Genomic DNA, 22,023 nt, shown 5'->3' with positions numbered 1-22,023 from the left:
CCTCCTGATCTGATCTTTTCATGAGCTCCACCGACTTCATTCTTTATACCTTCTCATTTTTTCCCCTTTCGCCTCTTAGTCTAAGGTGGCACCTAATCTACTCTTTGGAAGACCCAAGCACAATGGACCTTCATCTTTTCTTTTTTAGACCTATTTTTATGGATAAACTCTATGTCCCCCTCAACAAGCATTCCCTTTTTTTTAAGGTTTTATTTATTTGACAGACAGAGATCACAAGTAGACAGAGAGGCAGGCAGAGAGAGAGGAAGGGAAGCAGGCTCCCCACCGAGCGAGAGCCCAATGTGGGGCTCGATCCCAGGACTCTGGGATCATGACCCGAGCCGAAGGCAGAGGCTTAACCCACTGATCCACCCAGGCACCCCAGGTATTCCCTTTCTAATAGTCAAAAGCAAGCTACAAGATAATTGTGGCTTTCATCACATGTACTGTTTTTTTAGAAATCACTCAAAACCATAGTGGGCATTTGTTGGTTACTTATACATCTTCCCAACGTTACTCTGATTTTCATTCAGGTATCCACTTCTACCCCATGTAGCCTATAAACTGACTGTAACCACAGTTCTAGAAACAGGCTTATCTCTGTGGCAACAGTACCTTTTTTTGAGAGTGGGCATGTGACCTGAGCTATTCCTATTAGGGTCAGTGTCAGAATTCTTGTTTGGAATGCCAAGACAGAAATGTTCTTTCACTCTTCAGAGGTGGACCAGGAAGTATATAACCAAACTTAGGACCTATGGCAACCCCTTTTGTTATTTAAGGAAACCAGACTAAGGAGGGAAATGACCCAGGGAAAAGAAAAAAGTCAAAGTCCCATAAAGGCATGCAGGACTTTTCAGTTACATGAACCAATAAGTCTACTTTATTTTTAGTTAGCTCAGTCTGTTAACTGCAACCAGAAGGAGACACTCAGTTGAATCCTTTGTTCTTTCTGGGGTTCTTCTGGTCCTCTTAGGGGCAAATGAAGGGCTCCATGAAGCCCTTTGAGAGACAGAGGTCATGGTCAACAGGGAAAATAACCTTCAGGTTAATAGCTCCAACCTTGATCCTGCAACACGCTTGTATAGATACAGAACTTATGAACAGACGTAAAAGACATAAAAAAATTATTTCTTTGGGGAGAAGAATCAGAGACTAGGATGAAAGACCTTTTATTAACTCTCCAACTGTAGTATTTGAATATTTGTTCAGCCCTGTGCACATATTAAGTTAAAAATAACAAAATAGTTAAAGAGATCTCAAACAGCAGCTTTTTCTTGAAGGACTTCCTAACATAGTAGATATACAGTAGATACAGGAGCACCATGAAGTCTTTCCACACTATTTTGGTCATAGAGAACCGCTGTTAAAAGTCCTGCTGAACAACAGGAAGTCCTTACTTGTCATCCTTCCCTTTTGTCTTTCTGTACACCATCTCTCGGAAACTGGCTAGAATCTTATTCTCTCTCTTCCGTCTCTCCTCCTGGTTGAAGGACGCCAGGGCTCGCTTCTCATCCGCACTGTAGATCTGGTTCTCTTTACGCAGCCGCACAGCCTCCATTCTACGATGCCTGCTACCACTCATAACATAACCCGAACATTCGAACGAAGCGATCTCTTCACTTGTCAGCCCAATTTCACCTCTCCGTGGGATTCGCTTTCCAGCTTTTACGTACTCAGCCATGGCCGCACCTTCCCCGGGGAGCAGAGCGTGGCCGTAGTTCAAAGGTCTCTCGTCTTGGGAGGGGGGTGCTCTGGGCGCTTCCGGACCGATCAGATCCGCGGGGTCCGCCGCCTTGGACGGCTCAGTCCAGACACCTCCCGGCAACTCCCCTTCCGAATCTTTAAAGCTTGAGTCACTGGAGTCCTTTCTACTCTTCTTACTCTTCTTCTTCTTGGTTTTTTCCCCTCTGTGTTTCTTTTTCTTCTCCTTCTTCTTGGCCTTTTTGGCTCTCTTTCGATCAGTATCAGAGCGAGAATCCGCGTCGGAGTCCGAATTCCCGTTACTACGATCAGAACGCTTCCTATGTTTCCTTTTGGACCGTTTCTTCCTTTTTTTCTTGCTTTTTGGATGACCAGTCTTCTTCCTTTTTTCTCCGGAGCTGCAGTCGGAGCTGCTGGTCCCCGGAGCCTTCACGTCGTCGCCCCCCACGGGGCTGTGCTCATCGGAGTCCGGCTCCGGAAACCGTGGGGACAGCCCCCACACCCCGGGAGCGCCCAGCTCGCCAATCCGCTCTCTCTCTCTCAGCCTCCTCCGCCGCAAGCTCTCCTCCTTCTCCTTCCCGTACTCCTCCGCCCACTGCCGGTCGCCCGCGAAGGGGCGGGGACGGTAGCGGCACCCGCCGTAGTAGACGGACGAGGACGAGAGCGCGCCGTTGCGGGGCGCCGCGGCCGGCTCTCGAGAGCCGCCGAGCGGGCGGGCGGCGCCAACGCCCGAACCTCCCCACGCGGGCCTGAAGCCCTCGCGGCCGCGGGAGTGAGAGCGGGTCCGGCCTCCCCACGGCGAGCGTCTGGCCGGCGAGGACGGCGGGCTCCCCGACGAGCTGCGTCGCCACCTCCGAGAGCCCGCGGCGTCCTCGGGAGAGCGGGACCGGGACACCGGGGCCATGAGCCACGCCCTCCCCGGCGACCGAAGGACCAACGCCGGGCAGTTACCACAGAAACAGCGCGGGCCGGCACTTCCCGCCCACCCAGGCGCACGAGCGACTTCCGCTTCCGGCGGGTTGCTAGGCGACGGGACGCCGGCTCGACTGGGACCGCGGGTGGGGAGGCGAGGCTGCGCCCTGCGTAGGGTCTGCGTCTGTGCCCTGAGCCCTTGGGACACGCAAACCAGGAATTTGCATCAGTGACCCCTCTACTGTTCAAACGTCTTCTGTGCTGCTTGGATGCTCGCCTCCCACCGTCTTGATACCCTTCACTCCTCCTTCCTCCCTTCGGCCCTCTTTATCACTGCCCCTTGGGGGACTTTTCCTGCTTCCCACGCTCCTTTGCTGATCCCTTAGAAAGAAACCTGTCCACCATCTCCATGGCGGAAATAACTTCTACTTGTGAACTGCAAACCCCATCTGTGCCTACGGGGAGCAAAAATGTCTTTTGATCACTTTGTTTCATTTTTGCTTTTTTGTCTTCCCAAAGTGATAGTGTTATAAACATTTTTTAAGTTTTTTAATGAAAGAAATTACAGTATTTGATTAGAAACTTAATAAAAACTTAATTTTGTTAAAAATAATACATTTTTTGTAATCAGGTCTTCTAATGGGAAGAAAATAAGTTGAGGAATAACATTGGGAAGAAAATAAGTTGAGGAATAACATTTTGCTTAATTGGGTTTCCACCATTGCAGGGGAAACACAGCCATAGAACATATGTAAATCAACATGGATGTGTTCTAATAAAACTATTTTTAGACACTGAAATTTGAATTTCTGCAAATTTCACGTCACAAATTTCTATTGTTCATCTGATTTTTCCTCAACAATATGAAAATATAAAATAATTCCCTGCTCATGCCCTACAAAAACAGGCAGTGGGCCAATTCTGGTCTGCAGACAGTAGTTTGTTGACCCCTGACTTAGTAGAGAAAGCAGTGGTACAAAAAATACACAGCTAGGAACAAAAATAAATGCCTACCATACATTTTTCAGCTATTATTTTCTTACTTTTATGTATAGATGAGCAAATATTCATTCAGATAGAGCACTAAAATGTTTTTGAAAATCTTTTTATAAAAAATGGTAGTTTGGGGAGCACGTGGGTTGGTGTGTTAACCAAGAGTTGGTTAAGCATCCAACTCTTGATTTCAGCTCAGGTTGTGATCTTGGGGTCCTGGGATCAAGCCCTGTATTAGGTTCCACGCTCAGTGGGGAATCTGCTTGAGGATTCTCTCTCTCTCCCTCTCCCTCTGCCCCTAGCCCTGCTTGTACATGTGCATGTGCTCTCTCGCAAATAATAAACAAATCTTTTTTTTAAGGAAATAGGTAGTTTTAAAATAGAAATACATTCTAATCATCAAGAAAATCACCAGATGTTGAAAGCTCAGCTAAAATGAAATTGCTCTTATAGGTGATATTTTACTATCTTTTTCAAAATTTCTCAAAATTGTTTTCCATAAATTTCCCCCCAAATTTTTAAAAGCTTTTAAAAGCTTCCAAACCTACAGAAAAGTTAAACACCTGTATATCCTTTACCTAGATTCACTGATTATCAGGATTGTGGTTCTTACCCAATTGAAGGAAAATTAGACATTATGAAGCTTCACTCCTAAATACTTCAGTAATCAATGTCTAAGAAGGACATTCTCCTTCACAATCAAAATGCCATTTTTCCTCTTAAAAACCTTAATATTATTATTAAACGTTAGGTGGTGGTGTCTAATATGTAGGATATGTTAAAATTCCTCAATTGCTCCCATAATGTCCTTAAAAATCCAATTAAGTTTCATGCATTGCACTTGATTGTGATTACTCCTTGTTCTGTTTAATGTAGAATGGTTTCTCTCCCTACACTCCCACTTCCACTTTTTTAAAAAGATTTTATTTATTTATTTGACAGAGGGAGAAATCACAGGTAGGCAGAGAAGAGGGGAGTGGAGAGGAGCAGGCTCCCTGCTGAGCAGAGAGCCGGAGGCAGGACTCCATCCCAGGACCCTGAGATCAAGACCTGAGCGGAAGGCAGAAGCTCAACCCACTGAGCCACCCAGGTGCCCCCCACTTCCATTTTTTAAAAATTATTTGACACAGTTTTTCAAGCTCCAAGATGATGTTTTATAAAATGTCCAACATTTAATTCATCTGATAATTTCCTCTCCTCGTGATTAGATTTAGGGTAATTCTGTTTGGCAGATTATACAGAAGAAACACACTTTTTGCAGTATCTCATCAGAAAGCATATCACATTATGAAAAGTATCACAATCTATACTTATGACTAGGAAATTGCTAACAAGCAAATTATATAGAACTCTGAGGACAAGCTGGAATTAAACACCCCTCCAAATGACTTCATACTTGTTGCCTTTACAAGCATTTAGTGACCTTTCCTCAGGAAGCGACAACAAAGGCCCTCACGATGGGACTTAAGCCGGGCAGTACGCGTTCACGCAGTGCTCTGCGCATTTCACCGGGCGCTTCTACAAGGCGTAGCTTATCGGATATGCCCGTGGTCGCCTCAATTTATACTGCGAAGAGCACACCAACACCTCGATTATGACTGCGGCCCGTTCCCTAGCTTCACCCCGATACGGGCAGATGCAATGCGACTAAAAGAAGACAGCTGATCCTTGAACGACACGGTTTGAACTGCGCCCCCGCCCCGGTATTCCGCGGTTTTGTAAGAGTTGACAGCAAAGGTCTCAACGCATTTATTGACAACTGCACACCCCAGTCTGCACGGGCCTTCTGCTGCCCTCTGAGTACCTCGGCAGCCCCCAGAGCCCCAGGAATGACCACCCGGTGGTCGTGCCCCGGCCCCGGGACGGGCTGGGCCGAAGCCGAGGAACCGGCCGGACCGTAGGGGCCGCGGGTTGGTTAGGGAGCACTCGGCAAGGCGGCGCCCGCACGGTGGCCGCGGCCGCCCCGGTTCATCCGGGGGTGCACCTGCAGGCGGGAAGGCGGGCTGCTGAGCCCAACCTCCAGGCCGGGAACACCACCCGGGAAAAGCGCTGCCCACAGTCTGGGGCACCAACACGCTGGGGAGGCGGCGGAGGGGTTGTTTGTTTTTGCAATGAAAGTCCATGCAGTGGTATTGTAAATGCATTTTCTCTTTCTTACGATTCTGTGACAGGCGGACTGCGCCAGGGCCAGCGCCCCTAACTGTGGGCTGTTGAAGGGGCGACCCCACAGTGGTTTTAAAGCCGTATTCAACCTCTTCTCTGCGCATTCTTATTTTGTAGTGTGACTTTCTGTGTTTTTAGGTATTGCCTTTTGATTTCCTCCTGATACATTTCTAGGCATCGTAAGGCCAAGAACCACACTTTTCTTCTGTGGTTTCTCCCAAACTCCACTTTGTATCTGGTGTGAAATCAAATAAACACAGCGGGCTGAATGAATGAACCAGGGATTCTCTCGCAAGGGAAACAACACCCTTGCTTAAACGTACAGTTTCTAGGAAAGAGACTGGTAATGGAAGTTAGAAATAAAGGGTGAAGACATGAGGGAGACTCCTAGCAAGGAGGGGAAGGGGCAGAGAGATAAATTAAAAATGTTTAATGGACAGAGCGGGGACGAGGATGAGGTGAGACAGACGCTGAGGGCCCAAATTAAAGGACACATCCACTGTCTTAAATTCTGTGACCTAAATGCTTCTCTCACCTTACCCTACCCGCAGCTCTGTAAACAACAGGTGTAGGCAAAGAAACATCCTTTTTTCCCGATGCAACATATAAAAGAAATTCTGTTGAATCACCTATAGTCTCACACAGAGGATACAGAATTAGGAAAAACACTGTACAGTTTTGGAACTATATACAGTTCATTTTGTAACAGTTTCCTTTGGCACCACTTAAAGGCTTTTGGACTGAATTATTCAATATTCAAGAAAGAAGGTAGGACTTTGTATAATTAAAAAGCAGATTTCTATGGAAAACTTCAAATATGTAAAAGCGTAAAGAGAATATTACAATGAACTCCTATGCCTCTTGCCCAACTTCAACAACAGCTATTGTGGTACTTTTCTTTGTGTGTTTTCTCTAGTTCTGAGTATTTCATTTTTTTTTTCAGGAAGGCTCCATGTCCAGTGTGGAGCCCAACACAAAGCCCAAACTCAGACCTGAGCTGAGATCAAGAGTCCAAGGCTCAACTAAGTCACCCAGGAGCCCCTAGTTCTGAGTATTTTAAAGCAAATCCAGATATTATACCAGATATTACACCTGCAAGTACCTCATTATAAATTTCTAACAAATGAGGACTTTTTTCCTTCACATAACCAAAATATCATTATGACAACTAAACTGATAGTAACTCCTTAATGTCATTATGTTTTAGTTTTCCCAGTTGACCCAAATGTATTTTTTACAGTTGTTTTGTTCTGATCAGATTCTGAATAATGGCTACATTGTGTTGGCAGGTATATCTATTCGGTCTCCTTTAATCTAATCTAATTCTGTTTTCTCAACTGTCTTTTCAAAAAATGCCCTTTATCTGTTGAGGATCCAGGTTCTTCTGTCCTGTGGAATACCCCACATTCTGAATTTTATTTATTGCTTCTTTTAAGTATCATTGAACTCATTAATTCTCAAACGTACCTGCCTATTGCACTTACCTAGGAAATTTTTATTTATTTATTTATTTTTTACCTTTTTTTTTTTTTTAAAGATTTTTATTTATTTATTTGACAGAGAGATATTACAAGTAGGCAGAGAGTCAGGCAGATTGAGAGAGAGAGAGGAGGAAGCAGGCTCCCTGCTGAGCAGAGAGCCCGATGCGGGACTTGATCCCAGGACCCTGAGATCATGACCTGAGCCGAAGGCAGTGGCTTAACCCACTGAGCCACCCAGGCACCCGGAAATTTTTATTTTTAAAATTTATTTACTTGACAGAGAAAGACTGTGAGAGATGGAACACAAGCAGCGGGAGTGGGAGAGAGAGAAGCAGGCTTCCCTCTGAGCAGGGAGCCCGACCTGGGGCTGGATCCCAGGACCCTGGGATCATGATCCTTAACAACTGAGCCACCCAGGCGCCCCACCTAGGAAAATTTTATGGTTATGCCCACCTGAGTTCCATCCTTCAACATTCTGATTTAGTTGATCTTGGTTGCAACCAAGATCAGGATGTTTTAATGCTCCCCAGTAATTCTAATATGCTGAGCAGTGTGAAAAATGCTAACAATTGCTTCTGAATCTCACCTATATGCAACTATTAGGATCTAGAAACATAATTTGATTCAGGTTCACTTATTTTGCCAACAATACCTCGTGGCAGTGCCTTGTACCTCTTGGGGCAGCTCATCAGGAGAAAAATATTTTCTAGTAGTTCTCATTCGTAACAGCCTTTGGGACCTCTCCTTTTCTTAAGTTCTATCCCTTCCTTGCTACCCTTTGAACTGCAGAGGGACAGATTGAGGAATAAAAACTCAGGAAGCTACCGGCATGGTATTTTTCCACTTTATAAACTTCTACCAAATGTGCATTCCACTGAGTAGAAAGGGGACTTACCGACATCTCAGTCCAGCGAAATAACTGCTTTCACTTCTGGCTTAAGCCTTGTCCCCTCTGGCTCAAAGGAATCTCAGGGTTTCCTTCCATTTTAGTGAAGCCCTAGCTTACTGTAGATCAGCCAATATTCTAAGAACCTTACGCACACAAAAACTCACTGCTCGGAACATCCTTACCTACTATTACTACCCCCAGTTAAGACTCGGCAAGTCAGGCACAAAGAGGTTATGTAGTTAACCGAGGTCACCCAGCTAGTCAGTGGTAAATAAAGCCAGAATTATGAGCCCAGATAACTTGGCTTCAGAGTTTGTGGATCTACTCACTGAGCTAGACTCTGAATGCGAGCTGGGAAGAAACAAGAAGAAAGTATGAGAGAGTAGGGATACCAAGCAGCCAGGGATACCAAGTTCCCCGAAGTAGGGGGCAGCATAAGCCTGACTGCCGAAAGGAGGCCCTGGACAGTGGGAAGTGGTAACGGGTGGGGGACGTTGGGGATTTACAGTTAATTGCCTGGAGGGGTCGGCATGGCTTTGCTGGCCTTTTGCTGCCGACAATGTGGTAAGGATGAATGGCAGCGGACAAGAGACGGGGTAGGGAGGGCTTTCTTCCAAGCCTTTGGCCTTAAAGGGCAGGATGGAGAGTGACAGCTGGAGGCAGGCAAGGACCAGGGGCAGCCACGGCTCTCTTCCTAGTAGGCGCCTGTGATTGCTCCGGCTATTTTTGCAGGCCCTGCCGCCGGAGATCTAAGAACACCGAGGAAGCCGGGCTTCAGAACGTTAGTGTCTGGTGCGTGCCGGCTCTACAGCCACGTGGACATGAGAGCCCCCGGATTTCAAGGTGAGGTCTTACTTCCTCTGCAGAGCTCGCCGTCCCCTCTTCCTTCCCGCCCCGAGCGCAGCCTACCCGGCGCGAGCCCGGCAGCTGAAGGGTTAAACTCGGGGCGGCCGCGGAGAGGCGCATGCTCGCGGGTCCACGCCCCCTGACTTCCGGGGACCAACTTCCGGGGACCAGCTTCCCGTGCCTGGGCTGCGCGCACTCCGGCGGCCCCGACGCCCGCCCGTTCTGCTCCGCCGCGGGGAGAGTGGCTACCGGGCTCGGGGCGGCAGCGGAGGGGGCGCGGCCGGGGTGTGGCCGCGGGGAAGCCGTGCCCCGTGTGGCCCGCAGTCGTGCCGGCCCGCGGCGACTTCGCACTCGAGGAACTGCCGGGGAAGTAGCTCTGCTCGCCGGTGGGAGGCCCGAGATGGCCAGAGAGTCGACGTCCAGCGCGGCCTTGGACGCCGACGCGGCAGAGGAGCGGCCGGGGCTCCTGACGGGGGTCCTGACGGTGAAGGTGGAGGAGGACGACGTTCCCGCGCCGGCGGTAGAGGCGGGCGCGCCGGGCAGCCCGGCCCCCGGCCCCGAGCGCTCGCGCCGGCGCTTCCGGGGCTTCCGCTACCCGGAGGCCCAGGGGCCCCGCGAGGCGCTGAGCCGGCTGCGGGAGCTCTGCCGACGCTGGCTGCGGCCCGAGACGCACAGCAAGGAGCAGATCGTGGAGCTGCTGGTGCTGGAGCAGTTCCTGACCATCCTGCCCGAGGAGCTGCAGGCCTGGGTGAGGCCGCAGCAGCCGGAGAGCGGGGACGAGGCGGTGGTGCTCCTGGAGTATTTGCAGAGGCATCTGGAGGAGCCAGGGCCGCAGGTAGAGCGAAGGGCTTAGTGTCTGAGACGAGCTGTCTCTTCCTGAAGTCTCAACACCGCAGTGAGGGTCGTTTCTGGAAGACCCAGAAGTTCTCAGGCTCTTTTCGTATCATAAACCTCTTTGCCCCTTCGGAGTACTGGTATTTTTAAGAACATGAAGGATTACAGAACTCAATTATATTGAAACACAGTTAACAGAGCATGAAACAAATTAGTGATATATGTGCTTTTTAAAAATGAATGCACTAAATAGTAAGGCCCAGTCAGGCCCAGTAACTGGTCGAGTTTTATGGTGGTGCTGAATGCCTTTGACAGCGTGTGCCTGGTTTTGCCTACTTAGGCTTATATCACTTTCATTTGTTGCTTCCATTCATAATTGAAGGAATTGCTAAATTTTGCTTAGACACTCGTAAAAATAGAAACATATTTCCTGTTTACATTCATAGAACAGTTGGAAGGAGTCCACGAACCACAAGTTAGGAACTTCTGGGTTCATTTTTATCTGCATCTTCCTGCTTTTTGTGGACCATTTTCCATGTGCATTATCCTGTATTTTTGTGCCTTCCAGGGGACATAGTAACTGGTGACCAGGAGACCAAGGTTTTTTCGTTGTTTTTTGTTTTTAAGATTTTATTTATTTGACACAGATAACAAGTAGGCAGAGAGGCAGGCAGAGAGAGGAGGGGAAGCAGGCTTCCTGCTGAGAGGAGAGCCTGATGGGCTCCATTCCAGGACCCTGAGATCATGACCCAAGCTGAAGGCAGTGGCTTAACCCACTGAGCCACCCAGGCGCCCTGAGACCAAGCTTTTAAATTGGCCATCGTGTCCCCAAGCCCTGTAACAGTGAAAACTCATTTCAAGTCTCTTGGTTTCAGGTTGTGCATTTTATATAGAAAATGTGGAAATTCTAAGCTGTATATAAGCTTATGATCACTAAAGTGAATTCAGAACTAATTACAAAAGCCCAGAAAGAAACTTGTTTAATGAGGGCATACCATATCCCTGGCCCTGTGTTAGGTTATTTCATATGCTGTCATCCTATTTGCTAGTCCTCCAAACCTCGTAAGCTAGAAATTATTATTTTTACTTTTCAGTAAAAAAAAAAGAAAAAAATTCTGAGAACTTAACACTAGTTCCCAAAGAGCACAGTGTATATAACGAGGGAGCACGCGATAGTGGCTAAAAGCATGGGCTCTGGGGTCCCTCTGCCTGACCCCCCCACACTAGCATCACCACTGATTAGCTGGCTGACCTTGGGCAAGTTGCTTCAACTCTGGGCCTCCATTTCCTCAGCACAAAAGCACAGATAATAGTAGTTCCTCGCTCATAGAGCTGTTGCTACCTGCGTTCAGTGAATCGTGATTCATAAGGTTCTTAGGACGAGTGCCTGGAAAACAGAAAGTACTAGCACAGAGAAAGCATACTAGAAGTTCTGATGAATCAGTAAGTGAAACTTCCAGGTCCTCCGTGGTGACCAGAGGCAGCTGCTCTGTTGCAAGATGGCGGTGCTGACCCCAGCTCAGAGGCCCTGGAGTACCGACTTGCAGCTAAAGAAGGCTCTGCTCAAGCGTGAATCTCTGGGATCCCAGGCCTCAGCAGACAGAGGTGAGTGTTGTCTCCTGGGCAGCTTGAATTCTACAGCCTTCGTCCAGCCTCATTTAAAAGACAGATCTGTTGACAGGTGCTTTATATGCTCAACACAGATCTACTTTACTTTGAGACTGAGATGACAGGGAAATATCAGACAATGGTGGGAAGCTTTCCTAACCAAACCTGGACCTAGTAAATAAGACTTTTAAAATTGGTATTTGGAAAGAATTGATTTTTTTAATAACGTGACCTCCATTTATTTAACATGAGTTTGTGGAGATGCCCTATGTGGTAGCCAGTGTTCTGGCACCAGGACAGAGCTGTCAGTAAGACAGATCCCTTGCTCCACTGGAGCTTACATTAAAAGGGAAAATGACAAAGCAATGATATTTTAGTTATTAGTGAGTGAGGAATATAAGGCAAGAAATGTAAAGCCCGCCATAATATCCCTGACATTGTAGGAATGCTGCAGGTCAGAGTATAAATCTTCTCGACCCTTGGTCTGTAACTTGGACAGGGTGAGAAGTACTCCACGGGAAAGCACCATATGTTCCCAGGTGTTCCCCATCTGCTGTGCACATGAGGGCGTATTCCCAAGACACACGGCACTGGGACACACCAACCAACGTGCAGTCTTTCTCCACAGAGGTTCTGCCCTAATTTTTGCAAAGTTCAGCTCTTCTAAGAAAACCAGAAGTGACCCTTTACTTCTCTCAGATTTGAGCAAGTTCCATATAAATAACCTTCATTTTCTTATTTCTAGGTCTAGCCTCATCTCTTAGTTTTTTAAAACCAAAGCAGAAATACCCTAAAAGCTACTAAAGAGTTACTTCACCAAAAATCTTATCCATTCTTTCGACAAAATTCAAGACTAAAGATCATCAAATGGAAAGCTTTGTTTTCTTCTGATGTTGCTTTCCTGTCACAGTTCCTCCCGAGGAGCCTGCCTGCGAATCTGCAGCAGCACACCACACCTCTCTCGGCCCTAGGGCTGCAGCTGGAAGGACCAGGCACTGAGGAAAGGAGCACATTGTGTATAAGTTTTCTGGGGAATTTCCTGGCCCAGTTTTTGAGCTTGGAATCCACAGGCCAGGGAGGCTGGGTGCCAGGGTCCATCTCATCCAGAGCGTTTTTCCTTCTTAGTCCTCCAGGTTCCCAGGCTTGCCCCGGGAGGGCGCCGCAGAGGACGCGCAGTGGTGGCTGCCAGGCTGCCCCCAGAGCCCCAGGTGAGCCGGAACCCCCTGCTGTGCATCCTTTCCCGGTCCCTCTCTCCCGCCCTACATCCTACACCCACCCAAGTCCTAGGTGGGATTTTAAGTTTCTCACGCATGCCAGTGTCGCTTGTCATGGTCTAACGTTCTGATGCTTGTGGAGGAGCCTTTTCTTATTTTATGACTCGCCTGGGCGCTGTCTCTACTTCCACACCCTCCCTGCTCTCTGGTCAGCCCCTTCCATTTTCTTCAAGAAGTACAATTCGGCAAATGCAAGCTGAAGCTTTTGTTGTGATGGTGCTTTTGTCGTGAAGTGGGATTTTTTTTTTTTAAGGATTTTTATTTGAGAGAGAGGGAGAGTGAGCACGAGAGCGGGGAGGGGCAGAGGGAGAAGCAGGCTCCCCGCTGAGCAAGGAGCCTGACACAGGGCTCCATCCCAGACCCTGAGATCATGACCTGAGCCAAAGTTAGAGGCTTAATGGACTGAGCCACCCAGGCACCCCAAGTTGTTTGGTTTTTTTTGTTTTTTTTTTTTTCTTTTTTTAAATGCCATGACTAGGGTATAAACAGTCTCTGGCTCTCAAGGAACTTAAAAGTTGAGAGGAAGGTGGGGCATGTCTATTTTTCTCAACTAATAGTACAATCTGAGCAAGCTTTACCTAACGTGGATTTTACTTTCTCGTCCAGTTCCTCATGTCCTCGAGATTCTGTAGTTGCACTTTCTTCCCTGACTGTCCTCACCTCAGACCTACATTTCTTTGTATTTTATTCTTTTTAAGATTTTATTTATTTATATGACAGAGAGAGACAGCGAGAGAGGTAACACAGCAGGGGGGTGGGAAAGGGAGAAGCAGAGCCCCCGCTGAGCAGGAAGCCCAATTGGGGGCTCGACCCCAGGATCCTGGGATCATGTTCTGAGCTGAAGGCAGACGCTTGACCACTGAGCCACCCAGGCGCCCCTCATTTCATTATATTTTAATCATTCATGTCAATGAGCCCCCATCATTACCTTGCTGAAAATCACACCAGAAATCTCGTGAGACGTTTCCGTTGGTTCCAGGCCTTTCACTAGGTTGCCCGTTATTTTGTCTAGACACTGATGAACACACCCTCACGGTTCTCTCATTCTTTACTTCCGGGCTGTTCTGCTGACCGGTGAGGCGGGTGTTAGTTCCTAGCAGGCGTGGTTGGCACAACCGTTCGAGGGGACATGGAGTCTCCTGTGCCCAGCTGCGGGCGGGACTTTGGGGCAGAGGAACTAGGTGGGACCGTGTGCTGTTTCAGGGCTTGCTGAAGACGGAAGACGTGGCCCTGGCTTCCTCCCTTGCGTGGACACAGCTGGATTCATCTTGGAGGAGCTTCCACGGAGAGGAAAGGCAGGAGAACTGCGGCGGCCTGACTCCCCTGGGTAAGACATGGGTGCTGGTCTCTGCTAGGGTCTCGTGGCTCCCCTTGTTGGTCAGAAGCTACTGGGCTGTGAGAAGCTGTCTGAGCTGTTTGCATCCAGAGCCACCATTTCTGAACCCACTCTTAACCGCAGCGTGACCAGCTCCTTAACCCCCATGACGCCGCCTCCTTCCTGTTCTGCCAGCATTCTGGGCAGGGGACGTGGGATGCAGCAGACGCAGCCCCCAGCCTCGCTCGCAGCAGGTGCACAGTCAGTGTTGATCCCCCGCCCGGTGCCAGCCTCAACAGGAGACTGAGTCCTCCTCAGGAGATGGGCCACAGGACCGTAGAGCGTGAGAGCAAGAAATGACCCGGAAGGGATGGCAGAGGTGACCTAGAGATCAGGACACAGGGCAACAGCCGGACTCGTGAGAGCTCACACGGCTCTGTGGTGGGCAGTGGCAGTGCCAGGTCAGCTGTCAGCAGCCAAGCCGGGCCCTGCCTGGGGTCAGAGTGACCGCACGTGTCCCTGACGCAGATCCGTTTCTTGGTTCCCACTTGCCCCGTTTCTTACAGAATGTTTCATTAAGTCCTTACATTTGCCTGCTTCCTACTGCCTTCCGCCCAGCTCCCCGAGCATTCAGCCCCAGTCAGGGTCCTGCCTCCGTCCTTAGGACTTGGAGCCTCTGCGTGTGTCCCCGGCACAGTCCTCACCACCTTCCCCACCTCCCAGCAGGCGCCCTGCTTCTCACGGCCCCGTGCCTGTTCCCCGGTCTCCCCCCAGCATCCGTCGTCCCCCTTTACTCCCATCCACATCCTTGCACGGAATCCTCGTCCGGCCTCTGGGGAACTCCACGGCAGGGCAGAGCCGACCGGTCTGACCACTCGTTCTTTCAGGTGGTGCCGTGCAGGCTGAGATCGCGGACCCGCCCCCAGATGAGCAACATCCAGGGCAGGAGCCTGGGGAGATGCCGTGCCCTGTGGGTGAAGACACTGCCCAGGCTCCCGCCTGCACAGAAGCTGGTGAACAGGAGGGCAGGTTACCAAGAAAGCAGAAAAATGACACAGGACGTAGGCGGCACTTTTGTCATGAATGTGGAAAGAGTTTTGCTCAGAGTTCAGGCCTGACTAAGCACAGGAGAATCCACACTGGAGAGAAACCCTACGAATGTGAAGACTGTGGCAAGACCTTCATCGGGAGCTCTGCCCTGGTCATCCATCAGAGAGTCCACACCGGCGAGAAACCGTATGAGTGTGACGAATGTGGCAAGGTCTTCAGTCACAGCTCAAACCTTATCAAACACCAGAGAACCCACACTGGGGAGAAGCCCTACGAGTGCGAGGACTGTGGGAAGACCTTCAGCCAGAGCTGCAGCCTCCTGGAACATCACAAGATCCACACGGGGGAGAAGCCGTACCAGTGCAGCACGTGCGGCAAAGCTTTTAGGCGGAATTCACACCTCCTGAGACACCAGAGGATCCACGGTGATAGGAGCGTGCAGGATCCCGAACGTGCAGAGGCCTGGGAGAGTCGGGGGAGGGTGGGAGGCCAGTGGGAAAATGAGGCTCCTGTGTCTTATAAATGTCATGAGTGTGAGAGAAGTTTCACTCGCAGCAGAAGCCTTACTGAACACCAAAAAATCCACACTGGTGAGAAACCCTATCAGTGCGACACATGTGGAAAAGGCTTTACCCGTACTTCATACCTTGTCCAGCATCGGAGAAGCCACGTCGGAAAAAAAGTACCATCACAGTGACCATGTCGTACATGGCAGAGTTGGTGCTCGTTCCTCATTGAACCGAATCCTTCGCCAGCCCTTCCTGATCACAGACCCGGGGCTGCGCTTGACTGACTACTTCCCGTCATCTTGTGGCAGAAGATGCAGAGTCTGGCTGAGATGGATTCTCCTCTACATCCTAGAAGGTGGCTGAGGAACAGCTGGTTTGACAGAAGGCTACGGGAGAGTAGTCTGGAAGGGGTAAGACCGGAAACATTTATTCTCACCTACTGGACTGAAATGGGCTTCCAGACCGGCTAAGCACCTCTGGCCAGCACTTTATGACGTCTCCTGTGTAGACGGCTCTGATGAGGGCTGCTGACCATTTTGCCTATGAAGAATCCTCCATCATTCGGTCAGATCCATGACGTCTTACACTCCCCGCTGTGCCTTGCGTACAGGTGCTTATAAACATTAAATATACCAGTGAGGTGACATCCGTAGCTCTGAAAACCTAAATGTGGTCTGAATTTCTGAGGTCTTTCTAACTAAGGCCACTTACGTTTGTGTCAGATTCTCTGAGGTTCTAGATCCTGGGTCAGTTGTGCATTTACTGCCACTCACACAGGACTGTCAGAGTTGGGGTCGGGGAATCCGTTTTCTTCACCAGCTTAGTACTTGTAGACGAATGCCTTAAGCAGCTGATCATTCAGACGCGGTGAGACTGCTCATCCGTGTAACTCCATTTTGTTCACATTAATTTTGCTATTTTTTAGGAGGAAACCTTTCACAGGTAAATAAAAAGTGGATTGATCAAGTCAGATCCAACTGATTAGGAATTTTGATATAATTTCTGTGATGTTCAATAGCCTATTTCTCACCTTTTAGTTATCTTGGGCCTAACAAATTGCCAAGACACCACCTGTATCCCTCGCCCATGTTTGAGCCAACTTGAAGCACAGCTTATGTTAGCAAGGCTTGAATTTCCTCCAGGCGAGGGGATTCACACCAGATATTGCTGACAGGCCTCAGTCATGTTTTCAGAACTGGTCTGTTCGTTGGGTCGGGATAAGAAGATCGAGTCAGAGGCAGCCAGTGAGGATGGGAGCCCAAGTATGGACAGAAGGAGAAAATGTATCCGTTCAGAATTCCACTGGACTCCTACTCCACAATATCCAAAGTATCAACCTGTAAAGCCACAAAAAGACTTGTGTGATCTCTTTTGTTTTCACCCAGACCACCTTCTGAGTTCTCTAAAGACTGGCGTCTTCTTGATGTGACCAGCTTCCAGCTTTCCAGGCTATACCAAGAATGGATTCCATTTCTCGTGGATCTCAGGACCATGTTTTGTTCGGTCACCAGCAGGGTGGTTCCTGTGCTCTCAAGTACCCTTTCTAGGCTCCCACTCTGAAGCAGCACAGGCTGCCCAGAGAACTGGCAGATTCGGGGGCTTTCCCTCTTCCCACTTTCTCACAGTCTCATTATCTTCATTTCCCCTCAGTGTAGTGTAATTTAAAACTTTAGTTTTCCAAACTTTTACAGGCTTTCTCCACCTTTTTAGCCTTCTAAAATGTAATCTTTTTTAGCCTTCTAAAATTTCCTTAATCTTTTGTTACTTCCACAAAGCTAGCAATTTTCTTTTCTCTATTCCTAAATGTTAGCGAACAGCCTTGATCTTAAACACTGTTCATATTTCTTTGGTATTTTTTTTAATGTCATGGGGAGAAATGCAGGTGAAAGCTTTTTTATAAACCAGAAACGATTATACACATGTAACTTGCTGGAATTAACGGGACCGCTGTGCTTCCTTCACTTTCTCCTCCTTCCCAGCCTTAGAGGCTTCTCCGTAGAGGAGGGAATACTGTAGAAAAATACTTCCAGTGCCTGTTATGTCTGATAATGAAAGATAAAGCATATACACACATACATGCTTGGGCTTAGGGTTTTAGTGTGCTGAAGATGGTAAGACATGCACATTAATTGGTATGCCATGAGAAATGCCTTGGGAATGGTGAGCTGAAGGGTACAGAATCTCAGGAAAAGGGTATTTCTGGTTGTCAGCTGTCAGCACATGGATAGGGTTATGTGTGAAAGAGCTGGGATTACAAAAAGTTTGTCAGATTTAGTAACTAAGGCAAATGAGAAATAGGCACATAGTAGGGGTCTTCAGTGCCAGAGTAAGGAGTTTAAATTTTAGTAAGTACCAGGGAGCCAATGACATGATCAAAGTATTATCTAACAGTATTATGTAATTTCAACTTAAAAAGTTACTTTGTCGGTAGTCTTGGACACCTTGGTTTTATATAAAACAAACGTATGTTTATGAAGTAAACTATAAAATGGCTTCAAACCTAGTCTATTTAATAGGGCAGCCAAAAAATTATTTCCAGGTAAAATTAAATTGAGTAAAATAAGCTGCTTAGTTAAGATATGACCAGTATTTGGGGCACCTGGGTGGCTCAGTTGGTTGAGTGGTTCAGCTCAGCTCATGGTCCCAGGGCCCTGAGAGCGAGCCCCCCATCGGGCTCCCTGCTCAGTGGAGAGCCTGCTTCTCCCTCTACCTCTGCCTGCTATTGTGCCTACTTGTGCTCTCTCTGCCAAATAAATAAAATCTTTAAAAAAAACTTTTTTAAAGATATGACCAGTATTTAAAGTAGAATAAAATGCCACTTTTTGTGCTGTTTAAAATTGTTTTTTGAATTTTAATGTCGATTAGTCAGCCATTCTATTTCATTTCTCCAACTGCTGCAGAGCAGAAATCCTCCATTTTATGTTTTCTCCCTTTGCATGACTAAGTAGCTGGTTACAACATTTTTTCCACTTGGGTAGAATGAAGAGTTACTAGGAAAGGAGATTTTGAGGAATAGACCTCCTAGATATATTCTTAATTTTGGTGAAGTAGATAACCCTATGAAACACTTTTTTTCTCCTTTAGAAAGAAAAAAAAGAGGGGTACAGATTATCCACAGGGTTGAGAGGACCACTTATACAAACAAGTGCTGGGAAGTTCTAGTTCAAAGTGGCACCATAGGAGGCCCTGAACTTGCCTCCTCCCACAGACATACTGAATTAAGCTACAATGAATGGAACAATCTCTTCTTAAAAAACAAAGGATGGCTGAGTGACAGCTACACACCTGGCAACCAAGAAGAAAACCACACTGAAGCATGTAAAAGAGTTGAAACACAATTTCCCAATAAAGCCCACCCCTGGCACAGTGACCCACAGCTGGGAAGGAACTCAAAACCTGGAGCTTCTCCCTGAGGAGCAATGTGTTCAAACCCACATATACCAACTTTTAAGACACAAACTTGAGAGACAGCTCCCTGAAACATGCCTGAAAACCAAAGGGGACCTGTGTCCCAAGACCCACAAGACTGAAGTGATCTGAGAAGCTACTCTTAGAGGGCTCAGAGGCAGCTGATAGCACTTAGATTGAAGGTGAAGGAGGCTGACCTTCTATTAAAACACTGGCCTGAGGAGGAAATCTAACTGAATATATATGTAGGAGCCTGCTGGAACATTCCAGAGAGGAAATTGGCAGGTTTCATCTATGCAGTCTCTCTTTACCATGCTCCAGAGCACCATATCTCACAAATGAGCTTTTATGTACCTCTGGTGTTCATTTTTGTGGCTGTCACCTCGGGGATGCCTCTGGATCATCTGGCTCTGGAGGCCAGGGGAGCTTACGCTCCTGGTCTCATGGGAGTATAATATTTGGTGTCACCCCCAAAAGGAGCTCATACCCATTCTGGTGCCCCAGTTTTTGTGACTGCAAGAAGAAAGGAACAGAGAGGAACTGCAAAAACAGCCAGAAAACAATTTCGATAAGCAGTTACCTATCAGTAATTACCTTAAATGTAAATGGACTTAATTCTCCAATAAAAGAGTGGCTGAATGGATAAAAAGACAAGACCCATCTATATGCCGCCTACAAAAGAGTCATTGTAGATATGAGGAACACAAGACTGAAAGTTAAGGGATGGAAAAAGATACTCCATGCAAATGGAAACCAAAAGAAAGCTGGAGTAGCTATACTTTAATCGGATGAAATTGACTTTAAAACAAAGACTAATAAGAGACAAAGAAGGGCATGACATAATGATAAAAGGGTCAATCCAACAAGAAGATATAACATTTGTAAATATTTATGCACCCAACTTAGGAGCACTTAAGTAATATAAAGCAAATATTAAATAAAAGGAGAACTAGGGGCACCTGGATGGCTCAGTGGGTTAAAGCCTCTGCCTTCAGCTCAGGTCATGATCCCAGGGTCCTGGGATCGAGCCCTGCATCGGACTCTCTGCTCAGCGGGGAGCGTGCTTCCTCCTTTCTCTCTACCTGCCTCTCTGCCTACTTGGGATATCTGTCTGTCAAATAAATAAATAAAATCTTAAAGAAAAAAAAAAAGAACTAACCAGAAAAACATATTGCCCTATATGTTAACTAACCAAAATTTAAATAAAAATTTTAAAAAGGAATAAAAAGAGAAATAGCAATACAACAGTAGGGCCTTCCATTGATGGGTAATTATCCAGACACAAAATAAGGAAACACTGCCCTTATATGATATATGAGACCAGATAGACAACAGATAATTACAGAACGTTCCAGCCTAAGGCAACAGAATACACATTCTCCTCAGGAGTACATGGAACATTTCTCAAGATACAGCATATGTTATGCTACAAAACAAGTCTTTTTTTTTTAATTAAAATTCAATTAGCCAACATATAGTACAGCCTTAGTTTTGTTTTATTTTTTTTAAGATTTTATCTATTTGACAGAGATCCCAAGTAGGCAGAGAGGCAGGCAGAGGGAGAGGAGGGAAGCCGACTCCCTGCTGAGCAGAAAGCCTGATGTGGGCCTTGAACCTAGCACCCTGGGATCATGACCTGAGCCGAAGGCAGATGGCTTTAACCCACTGAGCCACCCAGGCTCCCCCATCTTTAGTTCAATGATTCATTACTTGTGTATAACACCCAGTGCTCATCATTATCACGTCACAAAACAAGTCTTAATAAATACAAAATTACTGAATCATGTGTCTTCTAACCACACTGGTATGAAATTAATTACACAAAACTTAAAAATTCACAAATATGTGGAGATTAAATAACATGCTACTGAACAACCAATAGGCCAAAGGAGATATCAAAAAAATACCTTGAGGGACGCCTGGGTGGCGCAGTTGGTTGGACGACTGCCTTCGGCTCAGGGCGTGATCCTGGAGTCCCGGGATCGAGTCCCACATCAGGCTCCCAGCTCCATGGGGAGTCTGCTTCGCCCTCTGACCTTCTCCTCGCTCATGCTCTCTCTCACTGTCTCTCTCTCTCAAATAAATAAATAAAATCTTTTAAAAAAAATACCTTGAGACAAATGAAAATGGGAATGTAATATACCATATGGGATGCAGCAAAAGCAGTTGTAAGAAGTTCATAGTGATAAATGTCTATCTTGCAAAATAAGTCTCAATCTAACTACACATTAAGAAACTAAAAAAGAAGAACAACTGAAGGCCAAAGTTAGCAGAAGGAAGAAATGAGATTATGTCAGAAATAAATGAAATAGAGACTAAAAAAACAGAAAAGATTAATGAAACTAAAAACTGGTTCTTTGAAAAGATAAAATTAACAAACCTCTAGCTAGAATCACCAAGAAAAAAAAAAAAGAGGACTGAATAAAAAATCAGAAAGGAAAGAGATGATAGAACTGATACCACAGAAATCCCAGAGATCATAAGAGACTACAATGAACAATTATAGGCCAGTAGCTTGGACAACCTAGAAGAAATAGGTAAATTCCTAGAAACATACAACCTACCAAGACTGAATCATGATGAAATAGAAAACCTGAACAAGGAGGAGTCAAGATGGCGGAGGAGTAGCAGGCTGAGACTACTTCAGCTAGCAGGAGATCAGCTAGAGAGCTTATCTAAAGAGTGCAAACACCTGCAAATCCATCGGCAGATCGAGGAGAAGAAGAACAGCAATTCTAGAAACAGAAAAACAACCACTTTCTGAAAGGTAGGACTGGCGGAGAAGTGAATCCAAAGCGACGGGAAGATAGACCCCGGGGGGAGTGGCTGACTCCCAGCAAGCGGCAGACAACGGAGCACAAAATCGGGACTTTTAAAGGTCTGTTCCTGGGCGCCTGGGTGGCTCAGTGGGTTAAGCCGCTGCCTTCGGCTCAGGTCATGGTCTCGGGGTCCTGGGATCGAGTCCCGCATCGGGCTCTCTGCTCAGCGGGGAGCCTGCTTCCTCCTCTCTCTCTGCCTGCCTCTCTGCCTACTTGCGATC

General features: G+C 47.2%; 2 protein-coding genes across 2 annotated transcripts; one reads left to right on the top strand and one right to left on the bottom strand.

The window, feature by feature from the left end:
• Positions 1–1,080: 1,080 nt before the first annotated feature.
• Positions 1,081–2,605, bottom strand: NKAPL (NFKB activating protein like). The gene has a single exon (XM_044261265.1). It carries the CDS (start codon positions 2,603–2,605, stop codon positions 1,394–1,396), a length of 1,212 nt encoding a protein of 403 aa, XP_044117200.1. The 3' UTR covers positions 1,081–1,393.
• Positions 2,606–9,200: 6,595 nt separating this feature from the next.
• Positions 9,201–16,219, top strand: ZKSCAN4 (zinc finger with KRAB and SCAN domains 4). The gene is made up of 5 exons (XM_044261235.1): positions 9,201–9,820; positions 11,280–11,424; positions 12,553–12,635; positions 13,905–14,028; positions 14,904–16,219. Exons 1-5 carry the CDS (start codon positions 9,386–9,388, stop codon positions 15,761–15,763), a joined length of 1,647 nt encoding a protein of 548 aa, XP_044117170.1. The 5' UTR covers positions 9,201–9,385; the 3' UTR covers positions 15,764–16,219.
• The last annotated feature ends 5,804 nt before the right edge of the window (positions 16,220–22,023 follow it).

The sequence above is a fragment of the Neovison vison genome, chromosome 1, assembly GCF_020171115.1.
Source record: "Neovison vison isolate M4711 chromosome 1, ASM_NN_V1, whole genome shotgun sequence".
Lineage (NCBI taxonomy): Eukaryota > Metazoa > Chordata > Mammalia > Carnivora > Mustelidae > Neogale > Neogale vison.
The sequence above is the reverse complement of the archived record's forward strand: the minus strand, read 5'-3'. Positions and strand labels throughout refer to the sequence as shown.

What these genes read in the sequence shown, in the direction of transcription:
- ZKSCAN4 (XM_044261235.1), top strand. Translation starts at nt 9,386, where the DNA reads ATGGCCAGAGAGTCGACGTCCAGCGCGGCCTTGGACGCCGACGCGGCA. An exon ending in TGGAGGAGCCAGGGCCGCAG is followed by an intron (nt 9,821 to 11,279) that starts GTAGAGCGAAGG and finishes TGAAACTTCCAG; the next exon opens with GTCCTCCGTGGTGACCAGAG. An exon ending in CGGCGGCCTGACTCCCCTGG is followed by an intron (nt 14,029 to 14,903) that starts GTAAGACATGGG and finishes TCGTTCTTTCAG; the next exon opens with GTGGTGCCGTGCAGGCTGAG.
- NKAPL (XM_044261265.1), bottom strand. Translation starts at nt 2,605, where the DNA reads ATGGCCCCGGTGTCCCGGTCCCGCTCTCCCGAGGACGCCGCGGGCTCT.